Below are 27,292 nucleotides of genomic sequence, written 5' to 3' on the forward strand. Positions count from 1 at the left end.
GTACCTAGCAATAAACCTAAATGTAATCCGACTCATAATAGTAAATAGCAGTGAGGAGGCGTTAAACTTCAGATGATCTAATAATGTAAATTTATTTTACTGATCTTTTATTTTATTTTCTTTCCCATATACAAAATCCTTTGGGCTTTATTTAATTTTCCTTAATTACCATGTTTCAAATTACACCAGCAGGACTGTGATTATAATTGAGATGAATCAGTTCTCATTTTCAGGTACTTAAAGCTTCGCCAGGACATCACATCTCTTTGCTGTTTTCCTCTTTAAGGATTATAGCCACATCTAATTGTCTCTGTCTGCTTCCTTTCCCGGCTTGGGGGACCTGGAGAATAAAATGGCAGTAAAATAACGATGCTGAGTAAGTTAACCCAGTGAGGGGGAAGACTTAAAAAGAGAGTTGGAGAAAAGTAGGGTGATGGGGCGGGGGGGGGGCTACTCAAGAAGTGTATAATAAAGGTCCATTGCTTTCCTGTCTCCTTAGCACCCACTGGGATGCTGTTGTTGTGCTTCATTCCAGATGGTTCTGGCAAATTCTCTGATTGCCCATTCTGAAGATTTTAAACATACTTTGCATTTATGCATATTCCATAAGCCTTTAGATTTCCAAGGAATGCTTTGCTTTTTTTTGGTCCTTAGAAATGACAATGGGATTAAAGAGTATAGGAAAAAAAAGCAGTGGTGGGTTTCAAAAAAGTTTAGGAAGATAGCTTCAGCAGGACTTCTTCAGGGGCATGTGTCTACCACTCTTAAGAGCTTTTACATGTGAGAATATTTCAGTATAATCTGAAAACAGGTTTTTAAAATAAATATCTAACAAAGCCAATAGAAAATTAAGTTTCCTGCCATGTTTTTGTTACAGAAGGGACTCTTGTAGGAACTTTTCGGTTCCAACATGGTAAGATAAGAGATTAATTGTAGTGGTATATTTGCACCAAACTTCTTTTTAATTTTATGACATTTTTAGATCTATTTGCATTTATGTACATCAAATTCTTCCTCTGGATGTCAATATGAAGTTAATAAAGATGATTGATTTCCATAATGGTTGTCGGAAGCACAGGAAAAGATGGGCATCCAGTTGCTTGAAGAACTCTAATATATTAATGCTAATCTGGTTTCTTCTATCATTTGATTACTGTAGACTACCAGTTCGCATGTATTTTCTGTTTAAAGTCTTTGGGGGAAAACCAAATATACCCAGTCATCTTTAAGCAAAGATCTATTTCTCTTTCTACTCAGCATTGCTGTTTGTAACAGAATTCCTGTCTGCCCCCTCCAGGTTTCTCTTTCTGGGAAGACCTGCCCAATCCTCCCCCATTTCTAGGCAGGCTGCTCCATCTCCTGCCTGAGAGGAACCTCCTAGCTCCCTCTCCAAGGAGGGAGACCTGAAACAATGGAGGGGACTGAACCCACCATATCATTTGTCACAGCTTAGCAAGAAGGCCATTCCTGACATTTTTTACTGATGTCTTAGGTATTGAAAGTATTATACTAGGTAAATGAGGCTGAAAGCTCCCAGTTTTTTTATGATTCTTTTACTCAAATATCTCAGAGCCATTAATTCTGACTTTCACATATCGCCAATTAAGATCAGCCTCTCTACCATCAGTTAGGGAAACTGAGTGAGAACTGATATCACTCCAGGAACAGAAGTGGCTTTGAACTCGCCCCCTTCTGCTCCCCCCTCTCCTGTGTGCCCGTGGGTCTTCCTCTCTTGCTCTTCTCCCTCTCTCTCTCCCTGTCTTCTTTCCCCTCCTTTACTTTCTACTTTCCTTTTTCTTGCCTCTTCTCTTCCCCCCCTTTCTGCTCCCCTCCATTCATTCTTCTCCCCCCTTCCCCATCTCTACCCTCCTCCCCCACCCCCAGCAAGATTGCCAAAAAAGAATTTGTCCTGCTGATGATACATTGCATTTTCAGCACGGTTCTCCGCAGTGTCAGGAACTACGTTATATAGACTCAGGGAAAACATTGTTCCCACAATAAGAGCTTTGTTTCCAGCTTGATGAAGTGGCCAGAGACCCCCAGCTCCCATTTCTTTCACTGTACCTTCCTCCCCGTGGATGTAGGCAGAGAAATAAGAGAAAAGAGATCAGCTGGGAGATTAGACTTCTGATACTTTATCTGCAGGTTACAGAGGGAGATTTTACTATAAGCCCTAGTCAGTGGCTTATTTGGAAGAAAGATAAAGGGTTTCTTTCTTTATATTCCCACAGCACTTTGTAAATAATTCCCATAACACATCGTCATACTGTGACTTCTTTCTTTTAAAAGTGTCTTTTTCCTGTCCTCTCTCATGAGCCCCTGGAGCTCAGGGGTCACAACTACTTGTTTCCAGATGCACCCACTTAATACAGAAACTCACATTGGATGGACCCCCAAAAATCTTAGTACATTATAATAAAACTATTGAATAGAATACAATGCAGCCACTATAAAAAACGAGAAAGGATTCTATTGACATAGTCATGTGTGTTTATATACATTGAGTGGAAAAAGCCAAGTTGCGAATGAAGCATAGATCTCATTTTTGACAAATGCCATCATGCCCCACAACACGCCCAGAAACATGCATACCAGATCATTAACCAGAGTTACCGCTGGAGAGTGACACCTGCGGAGAAAAGGAAGGTCCTTGAAGAGGGAGAGGGAAGTTTTTTCGTTATATGCTCTGACTCATTAGAATTTTTTCTATGGCAAAAAACGAAGCTGACCCATGTCATTTTGGCCACTCCCTGTCCCACTCAGATAGACAGTGTTCCTAGGCCGGACTCCCCAGGAGAGGGGCTTGTCTTCCTCTCTTCCACCTCTTATCTTGTCCCTTGACCTGGCTCTAATAGTCACCTCGCCAGAAAGTATTTTCTTGTCATTCCAGGCTTCTTCCATCTACCTTCTACCTTCTCCTTCCCTTTACCCTCTCCTTTTCCTACACCTACCACCATCCTGTTCTTGGGTGCATGGGTGTGTGGGTGCATGCATGGATGCATGGGTATGTGGGTACATGCATGGGTGCATGAATGTGTGGGTGCGTGCATGGATGCATGGGTACATGGGTGTGTGGGTGCATGCATGGGTGCATGGGTGTGTGGGTACATGGGTGTGTGGGTGTGTGCATGGGTGAACAGATCAATCCATCAATCCTCCCTGGTCCTATATCTCTTCCAGTTACTGTTCCTTCCCGTGTAACCCAACATCTCAAAATTTATATTCCTGGTACCCACTTCCAAATCAGCCTGCAACTCTCTCTAGTTACTGTACTCAGGACTCCGTTATGCTCACTCAGCCTCCCTGAGACTGTCTGGAAGAGGTGGGCTGGCCAGACTCTGTCTCTAAGACCTCAGGGCTCCTCCGAGACCCCTCATCACTGCTCCCACTCAGGGGTGAGTCTCCTCAGCATGAGCCCCAGCGTTCTGTGCTGCCCATGGCCTTGCAGCTCATAATTTACTTTTCTGATTTCCTTTGCAAGGGCTCTTTGGTGTCCTCACTGCCACTGGAGACTCCCTGGAGGTGTCATGGCCTGCTGACCCTCACCGAGGTTGCAATTCGCAAACACTGAGCTAGCTACCCTGAAACTGCTTTTTTGTGGTTAGGTGCTTGACGTGGCTGTGGACTCTGAAGAATGGGAGAATATTTTGGCCTCCCTGTTCTGTCCATGCTGCTGAAGCCCGGAGCTGCACAGCCATGTGCTTCTAGCTCCCCACGGAGCTTTCTGAGCAAACTGCTCTTCCAGATCTGGTGTTTAACAAACTTCTGGGAGATGTCCTGCCGTTACCTTTGTCTTCACACATGCAAAACCCATGCCCTGTCTTTGCCCCTGGACCACACCCCTTTTCTCTTCAGGTCTCTCAGGAATGGGGAGAGGAAGTGCATGAGTGGGGATTTGGACAGGGCCGGGGATTCTGAACCAGTCATACTCATCGGGATGTTCCTGAGAGCACTATTTGTAAAGGAGATAATGCCTGGAAAACAAAACTCCTATTTCTTCTCAGATCTGTGATTCTAAGAACATGATGAGCAAGCTAGAACCCTGTGAAGACCCACTATGTAGATGAGCTAGGCCAAAAGATAGGCCTGGTCTCCTTTAACTGCAAATCCATAGAGGTGTTTCTCAGTGTTTTACCTGGGTGTGAGGCAGTCCAGCACAGCATCTACCAGCCAGCCAACAAGGCCAAGAACCGCCCCACCAGGGCGTCTGCAGGCCTCGCCAGCAGGAGAAGCCCGGAGTGAGTTTTGTCTCACCAACAACCTGGCAAAGAAGATCAGGAAGAAGGATGGGAGCTGGTGGGTCCTCTTCCCAGAGGGAGCATTCCAACTCTCTCCAGGCTGAAGCCAAGTAGATGGGAAGATGAGGGGCTGGTCTTCCTACCTTTCAATTCACTCACTGCCACTTAGGACAAGAAAATGTCTTGTTGGTGGGAACCTGGGTGGCTCAGTGGTTGAGCATCTCCCTTTGGCTCAGGGTGTGATCCTGGGGTCCTGAGATCGAGTCCCACGTCAGGCTCCCTGCATGGAGCTTGCTTCTCCCTCTGCCTGTGTCTCTGCCTCTCTCTGTGTGTCTCTCATGAATAAATAAATTAAAAAAAAAAAAGTGTCTTGCAGTAAGGGGAACAGTGCCCCTCCTCTTCAGCATGGAAAGCGAGGAGTGAGAAGCACAGACTCCCTTCTCCTTGTTGAGGAGAAAGAATTCCAGTCCCCTTCAAGGTCCTTCCAGGCAAACTAAAAATCAAATTGACATGAAAAGGTTTAACAGGAGAAAATAGAATTTAATAGCATGTATACAGACAGACATGGAAATTCCAAAATTCCAAAGACAGGCACAGTGAGGTATACAAGTTATCTTGTACTGAGGAGATGGGGCAAGGGTCTGGGACTTCAGAGGAAAGGAATGCAATTTACAGAAAGATGAAAAAAGTAAATGTTTGGTAAACAAACGTTTGCTGGGCCACTCAGCAACAATGGGACAAAGAGAGGACTTTGCTCAAAGTGGCCCTGCCTAGGTCCCTCCCCATCTACCATACCTAGTTCCTATTGTAATGTAGTTATCTATGATGAGAGCTCTCTCTCTGGAGCAGTCCTCACTCTCAATTCTTTTTAGGCATTTGACAGGGAAGTAAAGAGCTTTCTCTGAAATTGCTAGGTCTTTATTGCCTTTTTTAAAAGATTTTATTTATTTATTTGGGGGGGAGGGGCACAGAAGCAGACTCCCGGCTGAGCAGGAAGCAGAATGGGATGTGGAGCTCGATCCCAAGGCCTCAAGATCACAACCTGAACCAAAGGCAGACACTTAACCGACTGAGCCATCCAGGCATCTCAGGTTTTGATTGCTTTCTAACTCAAAATAGTCTTCACGCTAAAGCTGCCCATCTTGGGACAGCCTGCCATCGGCCTCGACATCCTGAAAGCCAACAGTGTCCTCGCACCGTGACTCTCACCCTTCACTGGCTCCTTCCTCTCCTTCATGCCTCTCTCTAGAACCTGTGGAAGGCTTGGTCTAGGTTTACCTGCACTGCTGTGCTGGTCTAACTGGCCTCCCCACCCCAGTTTTACAGCTTCTGTTTTTTCTTTGCTGGTGCTGGGGTGGTCTGTGGTCTCCCTCCATCCTTCAGTGGTTGCCACCGCCAACAGAGCATGGAAGATCTCCATGATCAGTCCTATCGTTGCACTGCAGCCCACCTCCGGGGTCTGTGTATGGGTTCTGGGGCCTTGCTCTCTTGGCCTATCTCTGCACCTGTAAATGTCCTTCCTGACTGCATCCTGCCTACCTGACCCTGTGCCTCTCTTGGCACTCTTCTACTTCCTGGATGCTGTCTCCTTCCTCTACGTCTAGACTGCTGGTTATCCTTAAAGATTCTGTTCCACTCGTGCCTCCTCTAGAGAGCCTCTCCCAGCCTTGGAATCAACCACTTCTTTCTCCTCCACCTCCCCTCTCTGCCGCACTGAATATTTATCAGCCATGTGGCCTACACACTGTATTCTACTTATTTGTTTACACTTGCCTTTCAACGACACAGGGAGCTCCTTGCAGGGAGGAATCATGTTTTATTCATTTTTTTTAATTCCTAGCTTGTAAAACAGAACTTGGCACACATTCTTAGGTCCTCAAAAAAAAAAGGGGGGGGGGGGAGATGAGGAGAGGGTTTGTATGAATGAATGTGAATGCTTTTAAACTATAAATGGTTATACAAGTGTAGGTTATTGTGATATCAATGGCGTCCCAGTGTAATACATGGGATTTAGAGGGCAGGTTTTGGGAGAAACAGATGACTGCATTCTAGAAAAGGTGGGAGGTTTGGAGAAACAGGAAAAAATGCTTCCTTCAAAATAAAGACCAAAGAAAAAAAATCTTACATAGGAGTTATATCAAAGGGCTTGGAATTTGGAAGTGCTAAAAACAGAAAAACCAACCAAAAAGAGTCAACTCTAAAACCACTAGGTCAAACTTTGAAACGTCAGCAAGAAGATTAAGGAACGGAATCTTTTTGTCTCACATACAATGGACTCTAGCAAGAGAAGGGGCGGGAAGGAGTGGTAGAGGTGTGACGTATGGGGAGACTTCAGAGTTCTGAATCAGCATTTCTTTCCCTCTTGTGGTTTATCTTTGTTGAGCAGATTATAATTTTAAAATGTTTTAAATGTTATTTAAGAGGAAGAAGGAAAATGGGGGTGGGGACATTAATTCTATAGGTGTCTTGGAGAAATAAGAGGAACTAGTAAGGATGTTCACTTTGAGTTTAAACCTGAATTGGAATTCTGTCCATTTTTTTATGTATTCATAAGAGACACAGAAAGAGGCGGAGATATAGGTAGAGAAAGAAGCAGGCTCCCTGTGGGAAACTCAGTGTGGGACTCAGCCCCAGGACCCCAGGATCATGACCTGAGCCACCCAGGTGCCCCAAATTCTGTCCATTTTTATAGCATCTCTGCTGGAGGGCTGCCTAGATCAGTGCTTCTCTATATGTGGGGAGGGACAGGGACACATGTGCGTGTTTTCTGTCAGTTACACACTGACACTTTGTAAAATACAATAAAAAGTGAATTGCCGGGATCCCTGGGTGGCTCAGCGGTTTAGCGCCTGCCTTTGGCCCAGGGCGTGATCCTGAAGACCCCGGATCTAGTCCCACGTCAGGCTCCCTGCATGGAGTCTGCTTCTGTCTCTGCCGCACCCCCTCCCCCGTCTCATGAATAAATAAATAAAATCTTTAAAAAATAATAATTTTTTTAAAAAGTGAATTGCTAGAAAAAGAAAATAGAAGAAATCAGACATGCAAATGACAAGCCCCAATTTACCATTAGAGCCAATGGATTGATCCCATTCTGTCAGAATGCTGTGAGTTTCCACATGCTTACTCTCAATTTCTGCACTTACCTCGTTGTAGTTTGGAAACAGTTTGCAAACTGGCTTCCCTTTCCATTTACCACACTTTAAATTGCACCAAGTTAGTCTTTACTTAGATGTTTTCAACATTACAGGCAATGAAAACGTTAATGTGAAGAGGACACTCACAAATTGTGGAATCTCAAGGAGATCCTAAGGACATAAATTGATTCAAAAATAAATAGGATTTAAAATGGCATAATAGGTATTTTTTTCCAGTGGTGGAAAGCTCTTGTGTTTATCTCCCCGCCTTATCCTTTACCCAGTAGAGTGAATTCTTTGATCTTCTTGGAAAATAATTGTTTTCAATGCAAAAGTTTTAAATTGATCCTTCATTGTTAACTGTAGGGTAGCCATAGATGCTGACATCAAGCCAATAAAATTAATAAGCAGTGTGACAGGCTCTAATAAATTTCATTGGTGTCTTTACTCTGTCATTTGAGCACAGACCCAACTGTTATTATCACTGAGCTTCGAACCTCTTATTTTGGCTGGAGATGATTATAGCTGCTAATGCAGTGCATGCTACAGTAGTTCCCAGTAACTGGTTTAGGGTTAAAGTATCATATTTAAAAGACTTAATTATGATCAGTAGGGAGAACAAGTTGTGGCCATATGACTTTGATCTGTTTTCTAGAGTGGCCTACAAAAATTTGGACTCCTAACGATCTATTTTCTCAACAATTTCAGAAAACGAGCAGCTTTTAAAATCTTGTTTCCCTACCATGGACTGGGGGGTTTTGAAACTCTTTCATTTGGAAAGAGGCCATTATTTGTTGGAAGTGGGCCATGCTTCTTTGTCTCTAACCCCAGCTGAAATTCTTGAAGCCCCTTAACTCAGTCTTTCTCTCACATGAAGAATTTGGTATCAGGTTTCCACAAATGAACAAGCTCTTCCCTTGAAGTAAGAAAGAGGATTGTGCATTTTCTCACTTAAACCCCATGGCAGCCAGCAAGGTGAATTTGGCATGCATACGTCATCCTTGTCCTACCCTTTATCCTGCTATTTGGTGTGGCTCATGCTTCTCCATATCCTTCTGTTTTAAGTTCATGCCCGTCTCTAACCTTCTGTTTTACTGCTTTAACTTTGCATATGATGTGTCCTTTGAAAGTGTTGATCAGAGTATAAACAGCTATCCAATGTAAGCTTTCAATGCAAGTTAAATATTAGCCCATCTTTTTGTACCATGTGTAATTTTATATAACTATCGATGAGCACATTTATGTTTTTGAGGAAGTACAGGTTAGGTTTACATGTTGTTCAGAAGATATTCGCTTCACTTCTAGCTTTCTTTAGCATTTTTTATTTAGGTGCTAACTCTGTGTCCTCTGCAGATACTTAAGCTCCTTATAATTGTTCTGGTTTTTTATTTTTAAAGATTTATTTATTTATGATAGACATAGAGAGAGAGTGAGAGAGAGAGAGGCAGAGGGAGAAGCAGGCACCATGCAGGGAGCCCGACACGGGACTCGATCCCGGGACTCCAGGATCGCGCCCCGGGCCAAAGGCAGGCGCTAAACCGCTGAGCCACCCAGGGATCCCCAATTGTTCTGTTTATACAATAAGGAGGCTACGTCTTGCTATTGTGGCCCTGGGGTGCCAATTAGACTTAAACCTTGTGAATTTAATTTCTTGTTGAGATCACCACTGTCTTGGGGGCACCTGAGTGGCTCAGTGGGCTAGGTGTCTGCCTTCAGCTCAGGTCATGATCTCAGGGTCCTGGGTTTGAGGCCCGCATGGGCTCCCCACTCAGTGCAGAGCCTGCTTCTCCCTCTGGCTCTGCCCCTACCAGCATCCCCACCAGCTCATGTTCTCTCTCATTCTCTCTCAAATAAATAAATAAAATCCTTTAAAATGAATGAATGAATGAATGAATGAATGAATGAATAAAAGAGGGAAAGGGTTTCTAAACACTGCTTCCTGCATGCCAATGATTGTAGTGTTAAAGAACTAGGTTGGTAAGCTATGTGATGCAGTCTGTGCAATGTGCTCCTGAGAACGTTAACGGTGAAGCCCTGCCTGTTTTTCCTTTGAGGAACATAAAGAGCATGGGAGAATGAATGTGGCTTAGTAAAAGGGAGAAAGAAGAATTATCTGATGGTTCTTAAATTTCAGTTTCTCCTTTGGCTGGTTGCACCTCCTACATGCTATTGTGTTTGCAATGGGACATTGGAATGTGGCTGGAGCCTGGGATTTGCACAAGGCCCGTTCCTTCTCAAGCTGCACAAGGCCATGTGACGTTTGGTCGAGGGCCATAGTACATTATGCAGCCCAGGGCAGGGGATTGTATTTATTTTTTATTTTACGTTATTTCAGCTGTTTTCACTTTTTTCTTTATTGTTTTCTTACCTCCTACCGAGTTCTTTTTTCAAGCATTGCTGGGGAAGTGGGGGGAACACTCAGTTATGAACTCTCACACCCAGGGTGGAAAACAGCTTTCTCTCAGGAGCTCGAAGCTCCTAAGCCATGAACACTTAACCCACTGTGGCTCTGAGCCCGCATTAGCCCTGCTTGGGGAGCTGTTGCTATGTTAAAATATATAAAATCTTCCAAAGTTTTCCATGGATCGCCTAACATAGCCTACTAGTTAGCATACATGAGTTATGTGCTCATTAAAATAAAAAGAGAGGATTTTTTTTTCTATAAATTGATGTTTGAGGAAGAATTTGGTTCTCTACTTTAACAAAACGTAGCTTCCGGATTTCAAGGTTATGTTTAAACAACGCTTTCTTTCCCCCAGTTTATTGAGATATAAATCACATATAACATTGTATTAGTTTAAGGTGTACAACATAATGACTTGGTACGTGTGTATTTTGTGAAATGATCACCACAATGAGTGTAGTTAACAGCCATCACCACACACAGTTATAAATTCTTTTTCTTGTGATGATAAAATTTTAAGATCTGTATTTCTGGCTTTCCACTAAATTAATTTGAGTAACTTTTTATCATATAAATAAGTCAAGGAAGCAGAAGATGATGTTTTTATGCCAAAACTCTGACATTATGAGAAACTATGGTCATTATATTATCCATATAGGGAAGCTCTAATACACTTGGGGGGTATGTAGCCTAATGTATACCATAATCCTTCTTGCTCAAACTCCCTGTTCTATAAATAGGTAAGTATTGTCATCATTAATAAAAGAGACACTCTGTATTCCATAGTATAATTAATGAGCACATTAGTATAGTAATTACTTGAAACTGATATGAGAGATTCATCTTGCATAACTAAAGATGACTTGGAGAAGGACAGGAGTGTTTAAGACATCCTTCTCATTAATTTCCCAGGATTACCTTGACTGCATCAGGGACCAAACAAAACTTCCTCTGGGGACAGAAGAAAGATCAGCCCTCTTTGGAAACATTCAGGATATCTACCATTTCAATAGGTAAGTGAACACTCAAGAGATCGTTCTCACCTGGGAATATTAGGACTTTCAGATGAATACAGCCGAAGAACACTTTACCTGTAATCCTTGATCCAACTTCATACATTTCAGTGTGCTATCATGCCACGAAGTCTTTTTACCTAGAAGCATCCTTGTTCTAGAAGAGCCTCACATTTATTTAATATTCCATCACAATCCATCCTCCTGGCTCAGAGAAGAGACCTGTTTGCCCTGACAGAGCAGTGATATTGTCCTTCTGCAACACAACATGAACAGGACATCCAAAAATGCATGCGCGCTTAGTCTGCGGCATCCCCAGCTCCACTGGAATTTCTAAAATTTTTCTTCTGCCTGGGGAGTGGGCAGGACAGAGTAAACACACAAATACTTTAAGTCAAAATGTACTAATTCAAATTAATTAATAATTTAAATGATTAATTGAAACATACATTAAGTACTTTCTACGTAAAAGACACAGGGCTTAGGAAATCTGCTAAAGGGGCTGGGACAAGCAAATTGGTTAGTATTATATATTGTGAAACTGCTACCAGGCAGCAGGCAAGTTAAGAGCACAGACTCTCATTTCCAATGTGTCTGGGTTTGCAACGCCCCTGAGCTGTGTAGATATTCTTGGGTGAGTCTTTAAATGGAGTGGAAGAACTAACTCCCTCCCTACAGGTCTGTGTTTATGTCTTCCTTTCTCAATGAAGCTTGCCGGACACCCACGCAACACCTCACCTGCTCTGTTCTTCCTTCTGGCATTTGTCAGATTCTAACACCCTCTATGACTGACTTTTGGTCTACATCTGTTGTTTCTTTCCTCCCCACCCCCACTCATGGAACACTCACCAAGGACAGGGGTCTGTTTTGTCACTGCCCAGGTACCTAAACAGTGCTTGGCCCATAGGAGGCATACAAGCTTCTGGGGAATGAATGAATGGAAATGATAAGAATATCTGTCTCTGTGGTTACTGTGAAGCTTCATTGTGTTCATTCACCAAAAGTGCCTAGCTCATTGCCAGCACAGAAAAAGCACCAAAATATCCACCAATGACAAAATTGATTTTCTTATAGTAAAATCCCATTATAAATACTGCAGTGCCCTGTCATTGCATGACTCAACCACAAAGCAAATTATAAATCTTATCCATTTTTGCTTAATGAATTTGGTATATGTGACACCTGGTGCACAGGATCCGCATCTCCTTTGCTACTTTTGAACCCCTAGCACAAGCCCAGCCTCTTGGAGACCTGCATATAGAATTGCATCAACTCCTCCTTTCATTTTGAAAGCCTAGGATATAAAACCGATCAGTGTTGCAACATCTCCCTGATTTGACTCAGAAGACTTTGGAAATTGGTCTGCTTGTTCCAAGACTGTGGTTCTCAACCTGAACTATACTACTACAATCACCTGGGAAGCTTTTAAAATATACATACATACATATATATATATATATATATATGATGGACCCCACCCCCAGAAATTGTAACAAATTGGATTGGGATGGAGCCAGGGCATCAAAAGTTTTTAAAAGACCCCCAGATGTTTGTAATGTACAGCTGTGGCTGGGAAATACTGTGTACATAAAATAAAACATAATAATAAGAAGAAAATAAAGGAAGGTCATAAAGAAATTGAATTAGGCTGGGGCTCCTTGGTGGCTCAGTCGGCTAAGTGTCTACTCTTGATTTCAGCTCAGGTCATGATCTCAGGGTTGTGAGATCGAGCCCCACATCTAGCTCTGAGATAGGTGTGGAGTCTGCTTAAGATTCTTTCTCTCCCTCTGCCTCCTCTCACCCTCCCCACTGCTCATGCATGCACGTGCTCGCTCGCTCTCTTTAAAAAAAAAAAAAAAAAAGAGGGAATTGGGAGTCTACGTGTTCATTGGTATTAAAACAGGCTCCTATTTAGCAGTTGCTGATGGTAAAATGCTGTGAGGCCTGCAGTAGCTTCCCTTTCCAGAGCCTATCAGCGGCACTATAACATAGGGAGAGGGCTGAAGCATATTTGCTAAGCCTTCTGGTGGTTTGGCTGTAAGTTGATGGTACTGAATGTTTATCTACTGCTTACTTCATGCCAGAGGCCGTAGACCTTTATGCACATTATCACTTAATATGCCTCATCTGGGCTTCTCTGACCCCAAACCCCAGGCATTTAGCCACATTTCCTCTTGCCAGAGTGGAGCCCTACTTTCCAGGCCATGGTTTAGATTGTGGTAGCATAGTCCAGAAAGGTTTTGTTTTATTTTTTGTTTTCTACTCCCTGGAGTTTAAATTTGTTTCTCCCAATTTAAAGAAAGGTAAGAATGAAGTAGCCCCCAAGGTCAACAAAAAGGGACCTTGGTGGTGGAGCTCATTCTGCAAAAGTTGGAAAACTGAGAAGACCTTTGTTTTCCTTCATTGGTTCTCTCTTCTTTGCTCTTCAGTGTCCTCTGAACAAGGAAGTCAGACATGTAACCCTGAGTCAGAGTGAATGAGCACCCTGATGATATGTGAGGGATCAATGCAATGATACGATGTGCCACAATGAGCACATATTCGTGCCTGTCCCTTTTGTAGATTCCATTTATATATCCCTGGCACATGTACGATCTCCTTTAATCCTCTTAACAGCTCTGGGAGGCAGATAGAATGTGTATCTTATGCACATCTTGTAGATGAATCAGTAGTACAGTATGAAAAGTCCTTTGCTCAAGGACATAGAACTAGGCATCAAATCTAGCCTATTTTGAATACCTGGTTTTGGCACATTTCTATTGGTATTCTTATTATTTTATTTCATTATTATTTTCAAGTGTATCTGCATGTTTAACTCTTGCAGCTGAGTCATCTATGCTATCATGTCCCTATTTCCTTTCCCGTAAGTCTGGAGTCTACGGTTAGAGCTCAAATGTCTTTGCTGTTGTATTTGGTTAAGTAAGAAGTATTGATGTGACTTTTTATGTTAAAGCCTCTTATGAATTTTTTATTATATACCCTACACCAGTTGATTTCAAACGTCTGGCTATCTGGTAAATCTATGGTTGGGCTTGAAATCATTTTAAAGTTTCTATTAGTTCAGGTCCAGGTTTTTCAACATAATATAATATTGTGACCAACTAAGCAAGATTTAAATCTCAAAAATTAAAGAGGGGGAAAAGAAAATAGTTTTATGCTGGACCAAAAAAACTCTGCTGACTAGATTTTGTTTTCAGGATATATGTCCAAAATACATAAAAGCAGCATGATGAATACCTATGAACCCTACCCCTACTCTATCAAAGCCTTTTCTTGTGTCGTACTTACTTTAGGAATTCTTTAAAGCATAAAGACATTACAAATAATGTTGAAGCCCTTTCTATATCCCTCCCAACTGCATTTCCACTCTGTGGAGTGTGGCACAGTGATGTGCTGGTAAACCAGTTCTCCGGCATTAGGACAAGAGAGGGGGAATCTAGGATTTATATTGTTACTAATTTCTGTGGTGTAAATATTTCATCACAGCAGATTTCAAGCTACTGGCAAGACATCACTGAACATGGAATTAGGAAGAGGTAGCAGAATTGGCCTAGGAAAACCAGTATAATCCAGTTCAGTATACCACTAGAACTGTAACTATTATCCAAGACTTGGTGTTTCACTCCCAAGTAAGATTTTGTTGCTATGACTGTATATGTAAGCATTTATTTAAAATACGTAACATGCTTTCATGTATTTCAAATGTGGCATAAATTGTGCTAACCTTTCACACATTTTTTATCTCTCGACATTGTTTTTTTAGATTTATACCTCTCTTTTATTTTAACCATGATGACGTATTCCATTGGAGAATGTTACCTTGCATTTTATCAGTTAAGAAGGAGCATCTTTTCTTGGTTGTTGGCCACTGAGATTTCTTGTATATGAATTTCTGCCTTCTATTCACTGCCCATTTTTCCATCAAGATGTTTCTTTTTCTTATTGCTGTATAGGCATTTTTTAAAGATTTTATTTATTTATTCATGAGAGGCAGAGAGAGAGAGGCAGAGATACAGGCAGAGGTAGAAGCAGGCTCCACGCAAGGAGCCCAATGTGGGACTCAATCCTGGGGCTCCAGGATCATGCCCTGAGCGGAACGCAGATGCTCAACCGCTGAGCCACCCAGGCGCCCCTATATAGGCATTCTTGATGAATTTTGGCTAGGGATCTTTGTGGATTATTTGAGTTGCAAATCATCTCCTATGAGACTTGTTTTTTAACTTTAATTACAGTTTTTTTGAAAAGAAGTCATATAATTCATAAGTTCGATTACAAATAAATATACATTTTATAATATGTAGATTTTGTGTTGTGCTTAAAAAATTATCTTGTACTCTGCTCATAAATACGCTCTATTATTTTTCTAAAAGTCTTAAAACTTTGCCTTGTCTTTTATCTTACTACAGTTGATGGAGGTATGGTGTATGGTGGGAAATCCAAATTCTTATTCTCCTACGTGTAGCCAATAGCCCAATCACCACTGATTGAAAAGTATATCCTTTCTGTGCTCATTTGAACCTCCACATTCCTCCCCTGTGAAGTTTACATGTATTTATGGGTCTGTTTTTGAGCCGTGCATTCTGTTTCATTACTCCATTTGTCCATTTCTGCCCCCATACCACATGGTCTTCATTATTAAGCCCACATTACTCTTCAACATTGGCTTAGCTTTTCTTGACTCTTTGCACTGTCGAGTGATTTTTTTATTTTATTTTATTTTATTTTTAAGATTTTATTTATCCATGAGACAGAGAGAGAGAGAGAGAGAGAGAGAGAGAGAGAAAGAAAGAAAGAAAGAGAGAGAGAGGCAGAGAGAGAAGCAAGCCCCATGCAGGGAGCCCGACATGGGACTCGATCCTAAGTCTCCAGGATCACACCCTGGGCTGAAGGCAGGCGCCAAACCACTGAGCCACCCGGGCTGCCCAAGTGATTTTTTTAAAATTAGTTTGTCAAGTTCTATGAAGAACTCTGTTGGGATTTTTTATTGGAACTACATTTTAATATAAATTAATATTGGCAGAATTGACATCTTTATAATATTGAGTCATCCCATCCATAAACATATTGTTCTTCAATCAGGCCTCTTTTAAATGTGCTATAATGGGGTTTTATAATTTCTCCATCACATTCATGTAGACAACTTCTAAAAAATTATTCCTTTTGATGTTATTTTGACTAGAATATTTGTTCTATTTTCAAACTATTATTATTATTTAGGAATGTTACTGATTTAGTGTATCCAACTAACTTTCTAAGCTTTTCCAACTAACTTTTCTAAGTTCTAAATCCTTTTGGATTTTCTGCGTAGACACTAGTCTGAAGATGAGGAAATATTTTTGTTTTCCTTTATAGTTCCTCTACTCATTATGTTTTTTTGTATCTTATTGTTTGGGCAGGTCTTCTCATACAGTGTTGATTTGATGTTGGTATCCTTATTGTCTTCCTGACATTATTAGGAATACTTTAACTCTCTTACTATTAACTATGATGTTTGTTCTGGGGTTTACCTAAACATTTTTTCCTATTTTGCTAGGATATCATCAGTGAATATTAAATTTTTGGGGGGAAGCCTGGGTGGCTCAGTGGTTGAGCATCTGCCTTCAGCTCAGGTTGTGATCCTAGGTCCTGCCTAGGATTGAGTCCCACATTGGGTTCTCTCAGCAGGGAGCCTGCTTCTCCTTCTGCCTATGTCTCTGCCTCTCTCTCTGCCTCTCATGAATAAATAAATAAAATCTTTAAAAAGATTCTTTGAATTTTGCTTAATCTACCTTCAAAATGCTTAATCTGCCTTCAAAATGCTTACTCTGCCTTCAAAAATATTAGCATATGACTTTTTCTATTCATAATATAGTAAATTAATAGGTATTATTTTTGAATCATACATTCATTACTGAAATAAACCCTATCTGGCCATGATGTTTTATATGTTTGTGACCTGATAAGTTTGATTCGTTCATATTTTTTTTACAAAATTTTCCATGCATGTTCATAAATGACCATAACCCATAACTTCTTTTCTTGTACTATCTTTAATTTTGGTATTTGACTAGATTTAAATTGTTTTTTTTTTTTCACAGAATATTCCAACATAAAACATTTGGGAATGCATCTGATACTTCATTTTTGTTTTCCTTTTTGTAGCCAAATCTCTCTTCTCTCATAATCCCCCCAATAGCCTAGAAATTTAAGTCTCTGGTTTGGTGTCTGGAAGAAATCCCTAAATGGTCAGGAAACTAGGTCAGTCAAAAGAAGCCACTTCCCCCTTTGAACAGGCTTCTAAAATCCCAAAACATTTTTCTTTCCTTTTTTTTTTTTTTTTTTTTACTTCCGATTAAAGAAAATGCTGGCTATTGTACACTCATCCTTCTCTTGGAATAGAGAAGAGTTACCTATACTGTAATTTGAATCTTTAAGAATGAAGAGTGAGGCTGGAATGCCTGGGTGGCTCAGTGGTTGAGTGTCTGCCTTTGGCTCATGTCATGGTCCTGGGATCGAACCCTGCATCAGGCTCCTTGGGGGGAGCCTGCTTCTCCCTCTTCCTGTTTCTGTCACTCTCTCTGTGTCTCTCATGAATAAACAAAATCTTAAAATCAAAAAAACAAAACAAAACAAACAAAAAAAAAAACGAATGAAGAGTGAGGAAAGAGAAACCATTCCTTTCTATTGAATTTCTATTTTAAAATTATTAGCAGGGACGCCTGGGTGGCTCAGTAGTTGAGCGTCTGCCTTTGGCTCAGGGCATGATCCTGGAGTCTCCAGATCAAGTCCCACGTCGGGCTCCCTGTGCAGAGTCTACTTCTCCCTCTGCCTGTGTCTCTGCCTCTCTTTTTGTCTCTCTCATGAATAAATAAAATCTTTAAAATAAAATAAAATAATTAGCAAATTAAAATCATCTTAAGTTCCTTTCCTCAGAATATGAGAGTAAAATCTTCCCTTTCCCTTTAACTCTTTCTCTTTATTCTGCATATGTCAAGTCACTGCTTATAAAACACTCAGCTAAATCTAGTCCAAGTCTAAAAAAAAAAAAAAAAAAAGTTATTTGGGCAGTCCTTTTTTTTTCTTCCTTGAAATGTAATTTAGAAAGTGAATCATGGGATACATACAACATTAAGGCAGTGGAAGGTGGGGAAAGTTATCTTCTCTTTTAGTACATTTTCCCAACCCCAAAATCTCTTTAACTTCTGAACAATGGTAGAAATATTTTTACCCATGCGCTTTTTTCAAGTGGACTTTCAAGGCCAGGATTAATGTAACAGTGAAATTATAGGAACATTTGGTGCTGTTAACCTTGCTCCACTATGTTCCCACTTGAACATGTGCCCGTGTGGCTGCAATAAGTTAAAATGGCAGCTGACCTAGTTATGTAGGTGGGGAAAGGAAGTGGTGCTCAGAGTCCATTGTAGACCGGAAGGGGAGAGGCCCCATTCCTGACTCTTATTCCAAGTAAGGCAATAGAATCTTCAAGGTCAAAATAGAGTTCCTGCCTTCAAGTTCACATCGCTGGTCAGAGAACATTTTACATGTAATATGTTCTGTAAAAGAGAACAGTGTTTCCTCTAATTGCACACCCAAACAAGGGACTTGCACTCAAGTTAGAAAGATTACCTTCTTTTTTATTGTCCTAACTCAAAATGGGAGAAATATTTGGAACTCGGGAAAAAGAGAAATAGCCAAAATCTGAAGGTAGGATGACACTAATTTTAGTTCTGAGTACGAAACACATTCTATGAATCACTCCTTCCTGCCAATGTACATGTAGGGTTGTTCATTAGATACACTAATGCAATGGGAAACCTGGTCTCCACCTTTGGGCTGTAACTCTAGAAGGATGGTCCTGGTCTTTATGGTGCGTCTTCAGTGTTTGATATATACCACATTCCGGCTGCATCTGTGCTCCCCTAGTATAGGGCATGTTATTTTATAGTCAATCTTCTTCCTGTATCTCCTACATTCCTTTTGTTCACCAAACTCCGGCCACAATGGCTTCCTTTCTACAACCTCACACAGCACAGCAAGCTCATTCTGGACTACAACTGATTTCATAAATGACTTTCGCTTTCAGCCCTCAAATCTCACCTCCTTCAAGAGCTCTCCATGACTGCTCCAGGGCTCTTCCACCCCCATCCAGCCTTAGTTGCTCTCCCTACATTGCTCTTTTTTGCTTTGTATCATGTAGTAGAGTGCCATATTGTGTTGTGTTGTTTCATTTTCCCAGGTAAAACCAATACTTTATCATTTTTACATAAACGTTTCTTATTAAGTGATCATGTATTATGGTACGTGAGTTTCTATTGTAATTTCATTTAGGTTTTTCTGTTTTTAGCAAAATGGTGCTTTCAGATTTTATTATGTAAGAATGCTTAACATGAAATCTACCCACTTAACAAAATTTTGAGTGCACCATACATTTGCGTTAACTTAGGTACTATTTTGTACAGCAGATCTCTAGAATTTGCTCATCTTGTTTATCTGAAATTTTTTGCCCATTGATTAGCAACTTCTCCATTTCCCCCATCAAACCCCTGGTAACTACCATTCTACTGTCTGATTCACTGAATTTGACTACTTTAGATTCCTCAAGTAAGTAGAATCATACTGTGTGTCTCTTTGTGACTTGTTTGTTTCACTTAGGATGATGTCTTCAAGGTTTACCCATGTGGTCACATATTACCAAATTTCCTCCCTTTTCAGGGCTAAATAATATTTCACTGTATGTGTATACCACATTTTCTTTATCCATTCCTGGGTTGAGTTGTTTCCACATCTTGGCTATTGTGATTAGTGTTGCAATGACTGTGAGTGTGTTAATATCTCTTCAAGATCCTGATTTCAGTTCTTTTGGGTAATACCCAGAAATTGGATTATTGCTGGCTCATATGGAGTTCTATTTTTAATTTTTTGAAGAACTGCTTTGCATAGTGGCTGCACCATTTGTATTCCCACCAACAGTGTACCAAGATTCCAATTTTTCACATCCTTGTCCATACTTGTCTTTTGTTTGATACTATGTTTTTTATTTTTTAAATTATTAACATTTGCCACCCAATCAGAGCATAAGCACCATAAGACAGGGCTTTCACCTATGTTCTTTATCCCATACCTCCATACCTATAACAATGACTGGCATGGAGGCTTTCAATACTTACCATGGAAGGGAGAGCAAACAAGATGGTGGGCTAAATGCATTAGGACAATGGCCCTCTGACAAGAGCACAAAAGAAATCCCATTACTTCTTCCTCACTGTTCCCATTCTTAGTGTTTATCCTATTTTATAGAATGATTGTGAAGGAAAGCTAGCCAGGTGACTCAAGCTAGGGTTCCCAGGTAGACAAGGTCTCCCACCGAAAACAACATAAGGCAGAGTCCAGCCCTTGGCTTTCTGGAGTTGGGTCAGGAAATAAATCTTTCAATACGTGTGTTTATAATAGAGTATGTGAATGGGATTCAATGGCCCTGTTACTAACCCCAGCTGTGGCCATTAATTAATTATTAGCTGTGGAAACTAAGGTAAGCTACTTCCCTTGTATGAGCCATGATTTCCTCACCTTAAAATTAGGGGTTGGACTGGAAGGTGTCTGAGCTCCCTCCCACCCTGTGGTTTGAACAATGAATGCCAGTCATTCATTTACAGGTGAGCTATACCTGGAACCTGGGTGGGTCCACTGAGATACTTCCTCCTACCAGCCAGTCCACTCTGGAAATGAAGTTAAAGCATAACATATAGAACACAGGAAGTTAAATATTGTCAGGGAGTATTTCTGTTAAGCCATGTTGGATTCTGCTCAAAATTCTTCTCTGATCAGAAAGAGGATTTATATTGAAAGACCTGGACACAAAACCTAGACCTTGAGCACTCCATCCTCCAATAATGGAAATCACTGGCTCAGAAATGTTGCTTCTTTGGCTATTACTTTTCTTCATCCATTTCTCTTCATCCAGTGTTTAGGTTCCAATGATTAGATTTCAACAATCGTTAATTTATTCATACCCATTTGTTTGTAAGAGATATTGATACAAATATCAGAACTGTATTTTACAAAGTAAAAATAATCTTGCAATGGGAATGTTTTCATAGGAATATTAGGAATGAATGTTTGGAATTGAGACTATCCTGAAATCATGCATTGATAAAAGATCCTCTCAATGTGCAAGATAGACCAATGGATTTTCAAGCAGCAGGGTATAGTGCACTGGTATGGTTTCAGGCTCCAGTAGATCGCTAAGAAACTATCATATACTCAGTTTCAATGTAATATCAAAGAAGAATTTCCATACTCTTCTGAATAGGCTTTTCGAAGACTCTTCTCTTTTCCAGTGACATATCTATGTGAGGCTAGATTGATTTCTGAGTATTTCAATCAAAATAACAGGGGCGCCTGGGTGGCTCAGTCAGTTAAGCATCTGACCTCAGCTCAGGTCATGATCTCAGGGTCCTGGGATTGAATCCTGCAAGGGGCTCCCTGCTCCTCAGGAGGCCTGCTTCTCTCCCCCTGCTCATTCTCTCTCTCTCTCTCAAATAAATAAATAAAATCTTTTAAAAATAACAACAGATTGTGACAGACTGAATGCAGAAGCAGATATGAGAATCCATCTGTGTTCCATTAAGGTCAACATTAAAGATTTGCAAAAATGTAAAACAACACTACTACTCACTAAATTTTATTTTATAAAATCTATTTTTCACAAAAATTATTTATATTTACATGTATTGGGTTTATTAAATGACTTGATCAATTTTTAAAATATTTAATGTTAATTTCTAATAAATATCAATAGATATAATCCAGATAAAGAATTTTTTAGAGTGTATACAGGTCATGATAGCACAAAGTTTGAGAAAGGCTGCTTTGAGTGAAGAGGGCCCCATAGAAAGCTCCACTTCTCACATAGTTTACAGTTGCATTGTCATGTCTCACTTTCAAACAGGAAAGGACAATTGAAGATCTTAGATATTTGGTGAGAGCCTCTAACATAAATGTCAGAAGCCAAAAAAGGATCAGAGTAAAGAGAGCTCAGCAGAGAGCAAAAAGCAGGAAAGAAAAGCCCAAAATAACTAATAGTAGTATCATCATTCTTGGAAAGAAGAAATTTTGCACTCATAAGAACAGAAACATAACCATCTAAAGAACATATTTTCAAAAAAACTTTGAAATTAAAAATCAGGCAGTAGAAAGGAAAACATTCAATAGAGCGTACAGAAAATAAAATTGAAGTCTCCCAGAAAACAAACAATAAACAAGAAGATAGAAAATAGGAGAGGAAAAATAAGAAAGATTAGAGTATCACACCAGGAGATCTAAAATGTGAATAATAGGAGCTTCAAAGAGAGAAGAGAAAATGACCAGGTTGGTGGGGAAAAGGAGGAGGAAATATCAAAGACCTAATTTAGTCATAGGGGTTCCTTAGCTTTTTGGTCCCAGGATCTCTATATGCTTCAAAATTACTAAGAACCCAGAAAACGTTTTGTTTATTGTGTATGATATTTTGTTTACCGTGATAGAAATGGAAACAAAAATTGTTAAAATTTCAAAATATATGTTATATTTTAACCTATATCGGAATTGGTTTACATTTTTACAAAGTTCTTTATTGTATGACTTACTAGAAAACTGCTGGATTCTTAAGTGTTCTTCTACTTTCCCTCTGTTCCATCATCACAAACCAGGTCACCTCTGGACAAGTCCACTGTACTGTCATGAAAGAATGAAAGTAAAAATGCCAATGTTGCCTCAGAATTTTTACAAAAACAGTGACCTCACAGACCTTCTGAAGGGGTCTCAGGAATCCAGCAGAAGTGAAGCTCAAGAACATTTCCTGAATAGTCAAGTTGGCTCTGTGCATGAAAAGACTCACCCCAAAATCAGCCATCACAGAATTTCAGAATTATGTTAACAAAGAGAAAGCTCTTAAGAGCTTCCAGAATAAAAAATCAGGTCACATGAAACATGGATCATGGATCAGAATGTTATTGGACCTCACAGCAGCATTGGAATTCATAAGGCAACAGATAATTTCCCGGATACTCAGAGAATATTATTTCCAACCAAGAATTCTGTATCCAATGACATGATCAACCAAGGGTGAAAGGAGAACATTCTAAAATAGGAAGAGTCTCAGAAAGTTTATTGCCTATTACCTTTACTCAGACAGCCCTTGGATTTTGTGTTCTTCCAAAGAAGGATGCATCTAAAATGGTAGCTAAGAAACAGCGCATCTAACACAGGAGCCAGGTGATGCACATCATCAGGATGGTGTTGGGAGAATCTGGCAGGCGTGGAGAGCAGGTTAACCTGTTCAGATGAGAGCAGAAGGACCAAGGGCCCTAGCAGCGAGATCGCTAAGAAAGAATACAACCAATAGGTGATCTGATGTTTAAACACAGGGAGGCAAGAGTTATGCTTCCGGAACAAAGTTTGAGGATAAATTAGTGATGTGTACTTTGAAAACTAAGCGAGAGAGAGAGAGAGAGACAATTTTAACTCCAGGGAAAACATGGTTGTACAAGAAAGGAAATGTAATTATGGTACACTCCCAGGCTCAGCTGAGAATAATATTTATACAGTCTTCAAAATGTAAGCTCTGACTTTTAATCTAATCAAATTTCATAACAGAAATCATTGAGATCAGACAAGGGGAAGTTTGGGCAATTAAGAAGTAAATAATATCTCAAATTGAAAAACACTGAAAATGCTATATCAGCATGTTTAGAACCATAGAAGCATACAGCAGAAATAGCAAGAAGTTGGGAATGCTTCTGGAGAGTAGCAGTAGAGAACAGGAAACAGAAAAGAAGAGATTGTTTTTATTGTAATTCCTGTAGAAGTATTTAACTTGTTTTTTATTTTTTTAAAGTAGGCTCCATGCCCAATGTGGGGCCCACACTCACAATCCTAAGATCAAGAGTCACATCCTCTACCAACTGAGCCAGCCAAGCGCCCCTATTTAACTTTTTATTAAATCTGTAATATACCTCTAATTAAACACAACATTATATATATATATATATATATATATATATATATATATATATATAAAATACAATCTATATATAGTGCAATTGGAACTGAATTAACTGCATGATGCCCTTTGACCCAGGAATTCTATTTATCGGATTTTAACTAAGTTGGTTGGGCACATTAATTATACTATATCCACACAATGAAATAGTATACATTTACTTAAAATAATACTACTGCCATTAAAAAATAAGATAGATTGTCATCTGAGGAAATAGAGCACTTTCCTTTCCTTTAAGCACTATCTCTGTTTATAATTTTAATTTTTTTTAAGTGAGCTCTGTGTCCCACATGAGGCTTGAACTCATGACTCCGAGATCAAGAGTCTCATGCTCTTACCATCTGAGCCAGACAGGCTCCCCTCTCTGTTTATAATTTTAAATTTGTTAGTGTGAACTTCCATGGAATGTTGGAGTCTTCCAATGGATTCTGAGCTCCGAGCACTGAGGGATCATACCTCATTTGGCTCAGTGATGTGTTTGTACTTATGCCTTGCCTGCATTTGGTACCTAGACAGCTGTTTGATGAATGAGTAAGTAAGTGTGTGTGAACATAAGTACAGACAATGCCAACTGTCTGGAAGACCTAAATGTCAGGCAGGGCTTATATCTAGGTGGGAGAGTTATAGGTTGGACCTGTGTTTAAATCCCTGGGGCAGGGCAGCCCGGGTGGCTCAGCGGTTTGGCCTTCAGCCCAGGGCGTGATCCTGGAGACCTGGGATTGAGTCCCACATCAGGCTTCCTGCATGGAGCCTGCTTCTCCCTCTGCCTGTGTCGCTGCCCTCTCTCTCTCTCTCTCTCTCTCTCTCTCTCTCTCTCTCTCATGAATAAATAAATAAAATCTTTTAAAAAAATATAAATAAATAAATCCCTGGGGCACCAAGACCTCAAGCAAGTCCCTAATCTAAGCCTTGGATATCATGACAATAGGTCCTCAGTTATTCAACTAAATATGATTCCTTGTAACTGTTGCCACCTCTGGGCCTGCTTGCTCTCCCACCTCCAGAGTGTGTACTTTGGCTTTGACCACTATTAAACATTTGCTTTAAAAAAAAAAAAAAAAGATTCCTTGTAAACATCATATAAATGTATAGACCTCTTTGTTATCTAAAATGTTCTCAATCAGGGATCCCTGAGTGGCGCAGCGGTTTGGCGCCTGCCTTTGGCCCAGGGCGCGATCCTGGAGACCCAGGATCGAATCCCACATCAGGCTCCCGGTGCATGGAGCCTGCTTCTCCCTCTGCCTGTGTCTCTGCCTCTCTTTCTCTCTGTAACTATCATAAATAAATAAAAAAATTAAAAAAAAAAATAAAATGTTCTCAATCATCGTATTAATCTAGTACTTTCTGACTATTTTTTTTTTATTAGTGAACTTCTACAAGATTTGGAAAACTGTGAAAATGATCCTGTGGCCATTGCAGAATGTTTTGTATCCAAGGTAAGCAGAGTTCATTCCTCTGGGCCGACCAAGACAGACACAGATTGCAAATTGTTTTCATTTTAATGTTAAAATGACTGGTTGGTTCCATACTAGATGAAGTTAGCCACAAGTTTCTCTCTTTGTTTTTCCTTTTTTTTTTTTTTTCCACTAGCAAGGAAAAAAAATAGTGTTACGTGTCCCTACTAAGTTAGGAAATGCTAACTTAGCAGTTGACCTAGAACTTGTATAGTTACTGGATGATGTTTAGGCATCTTTCCTAAGAAAAAAAAATTAAGGTTAGTGGGGACCCAGAATAGAATAATGTTTGAAAATTTAAATACAGAGATGCTGGGGTTGCTCAGTGGTTGAGCATCTGCCTTTGGCTCAGGTTGTGATCCCAGGATCCTGGGATTGAGTACCTCATTGGGCTCCCTGCATGGAGCCTGCTTCTCCCTCTGCCTATGTCTCTGCCTGTGTGTGTGTGTGTGTGTGTTAAACTTAAACAGAATATTTCAAGGCCTGTTATAAAGATCTGTTAGAATCTAGTATTTTATAAAAATATGTGTGGCATTAGCCTAGGCTGTATAATTATCATGGGGGGCTGCTAAAGAGAAGCAGAATTAATCTCGTATCTTAAAAATGCATTCTCGTTTCCCCACATTTTTCTTAAGCTGCATCCATGGTTTTGAAAAATAGAAGAAAAGGATCTGACCTTTCAAGCTTATTAAATGGTCAGCTCAGACTCTGCACCAGGACCCTGAAACATATGAGACAATCCTTTACATTGTTTGCCCACAGGACTCTATATAGTTTCTCTTAAACATGGCACAGCTTTTGTTTGGAAAAGGTCAAGTGGAAATTACTTTGCAGCAAAACGTCCTGTGATTTCTGCAGTTGGGGTTTCAAGTGTAAGGGGTTTAAGCAAGGTTCATGATGGTGCCCGGGGAGCAACCAGGAATTAGCACCTCATTTAGAGCTCCAGTGTGCCCTGTGACCTCCGAGACCTGACCTGGCTCAGGACTTGTTTCACAGGGTCATTTCTTATCGCCACAGATCCATCCTGTGGTTTTGATTCCAAACATAACACTCTGGGTTTCTTTGGAGCATGATCCCTTAAAGGCAGTTGATGGGCTTGCATATCAAACACCCCTGACTGTGGGCAGGTGTGTGGATGTCGGCGTGTTAACATGTAAAATGTACACACTTGCTTACACACGTAATTCTTGTCATACGTTGCCTGTGTCCTAATGAATTCTCGTAAAGGGTTAGGAATTTGAGAAAGGAGGAAAGTGGAAGAAGGAAGAACGGGTAAAAAGATGTGCCGAGCATATCAAAGGAGGTCTGTAAGAATAGCCACAGCCTTTAAACAACATCGGAGAGATCGGAAACACTCGGGCTCTTACTGGTAACTGTAATCACAAGTTGATTAAAGACGGTCCAGCATACGCTTAGCTCCGGCTTAATTATTCACATAAAAGTTTGTTTATGTGCCACGTTGCCAACTCCCAGATCTTATTTTTCATTGTAATATTGCCAAGTTTAATTAGAAGACTGACTTCAGCACTCCACACTTTCACATGGAAGCAGGGAACTGTGAGAGTGTCTGGTTCTGGCACAAGCTGCTTTTCACTCAGCACCCTGAAATTTAGAAGATGTTACGTTTTCTGCAACACAACCAGCTGCTCCACTCTGGGAAGGAATGGAAAATTGCTTTAATTGAGGGGCCATTAATGAAAGAGGTAAAGCTGGCGGTTGACTTTTGCTTTTATCTGAATCACTGGGGCTGACACAGAGGTTCATCTTTGACCTTGCTTTGTGGTATGTGGACGTTACAGAAATCCTTCCTGACAAAAGGAGAATACAGGACCTCTTACCTGCTGCTTATAAAAGAACAAGGGGTTGCAGGGGCCATTCCCTTGAGGGAACAGAAATAAAAGTTCCCTGGTGGCCAGGCCAAGCTGTCTCCCAGCTGATTCAGCTCCCATTTGTCTGCTCGGAGGGCTCTAGGAATACCTGGCGCAGGTTTCTTTGCTTTCCTGCCTTCACCTCCATCCTCATTTCTGTCTT

At 40.5% G+C, this 27,292-nt stretch overlaps 1 protein-coding gene across 4 annotated transcripts in view; it reads left to right on the forward strand.

Moving 5' to 3' along the window:
- PLEKHG1 (pleckstrin homology and RhoGEF domain containing G1) overlaps positions 1-27,292 on the forward strand; it is a 224,422-nt gene that overhangs the window by 153,592 nt on the left and 43,538 nt on the right. For all 4 annotated transcript variants that reach the window (XM_025422548.3, XM_035706881.2, XM_025422547.3 and 1 more), the window contains 2 exons: positions 10,689-10,789; positions 25,174-25,243. In XM_025422548.3, the coding sequence (XP_025278333.3) occupies positions 10,689-10,789; positions 25,174-25,243 (171 nt within the window). The remainder of the gene's footprint in view (positions 1-10,688; positions 10,790-25,173; positions 25,244-27,292) is intronic.

The sequence above is a fragment of the Canis lupus genome, chromosome 1 (genome assembly GCF_003254725.2).
Source record: "Canis lupus dingo isolate Sandy chromosome 1, ASM325472v2, whole genome shotgun sequence".
NCBI classification, from domain to species: Eukaryota; Metazoa; Chordata; class Mammalia; order Carnivora; family Canidae; genus Canis; species Canis lupus.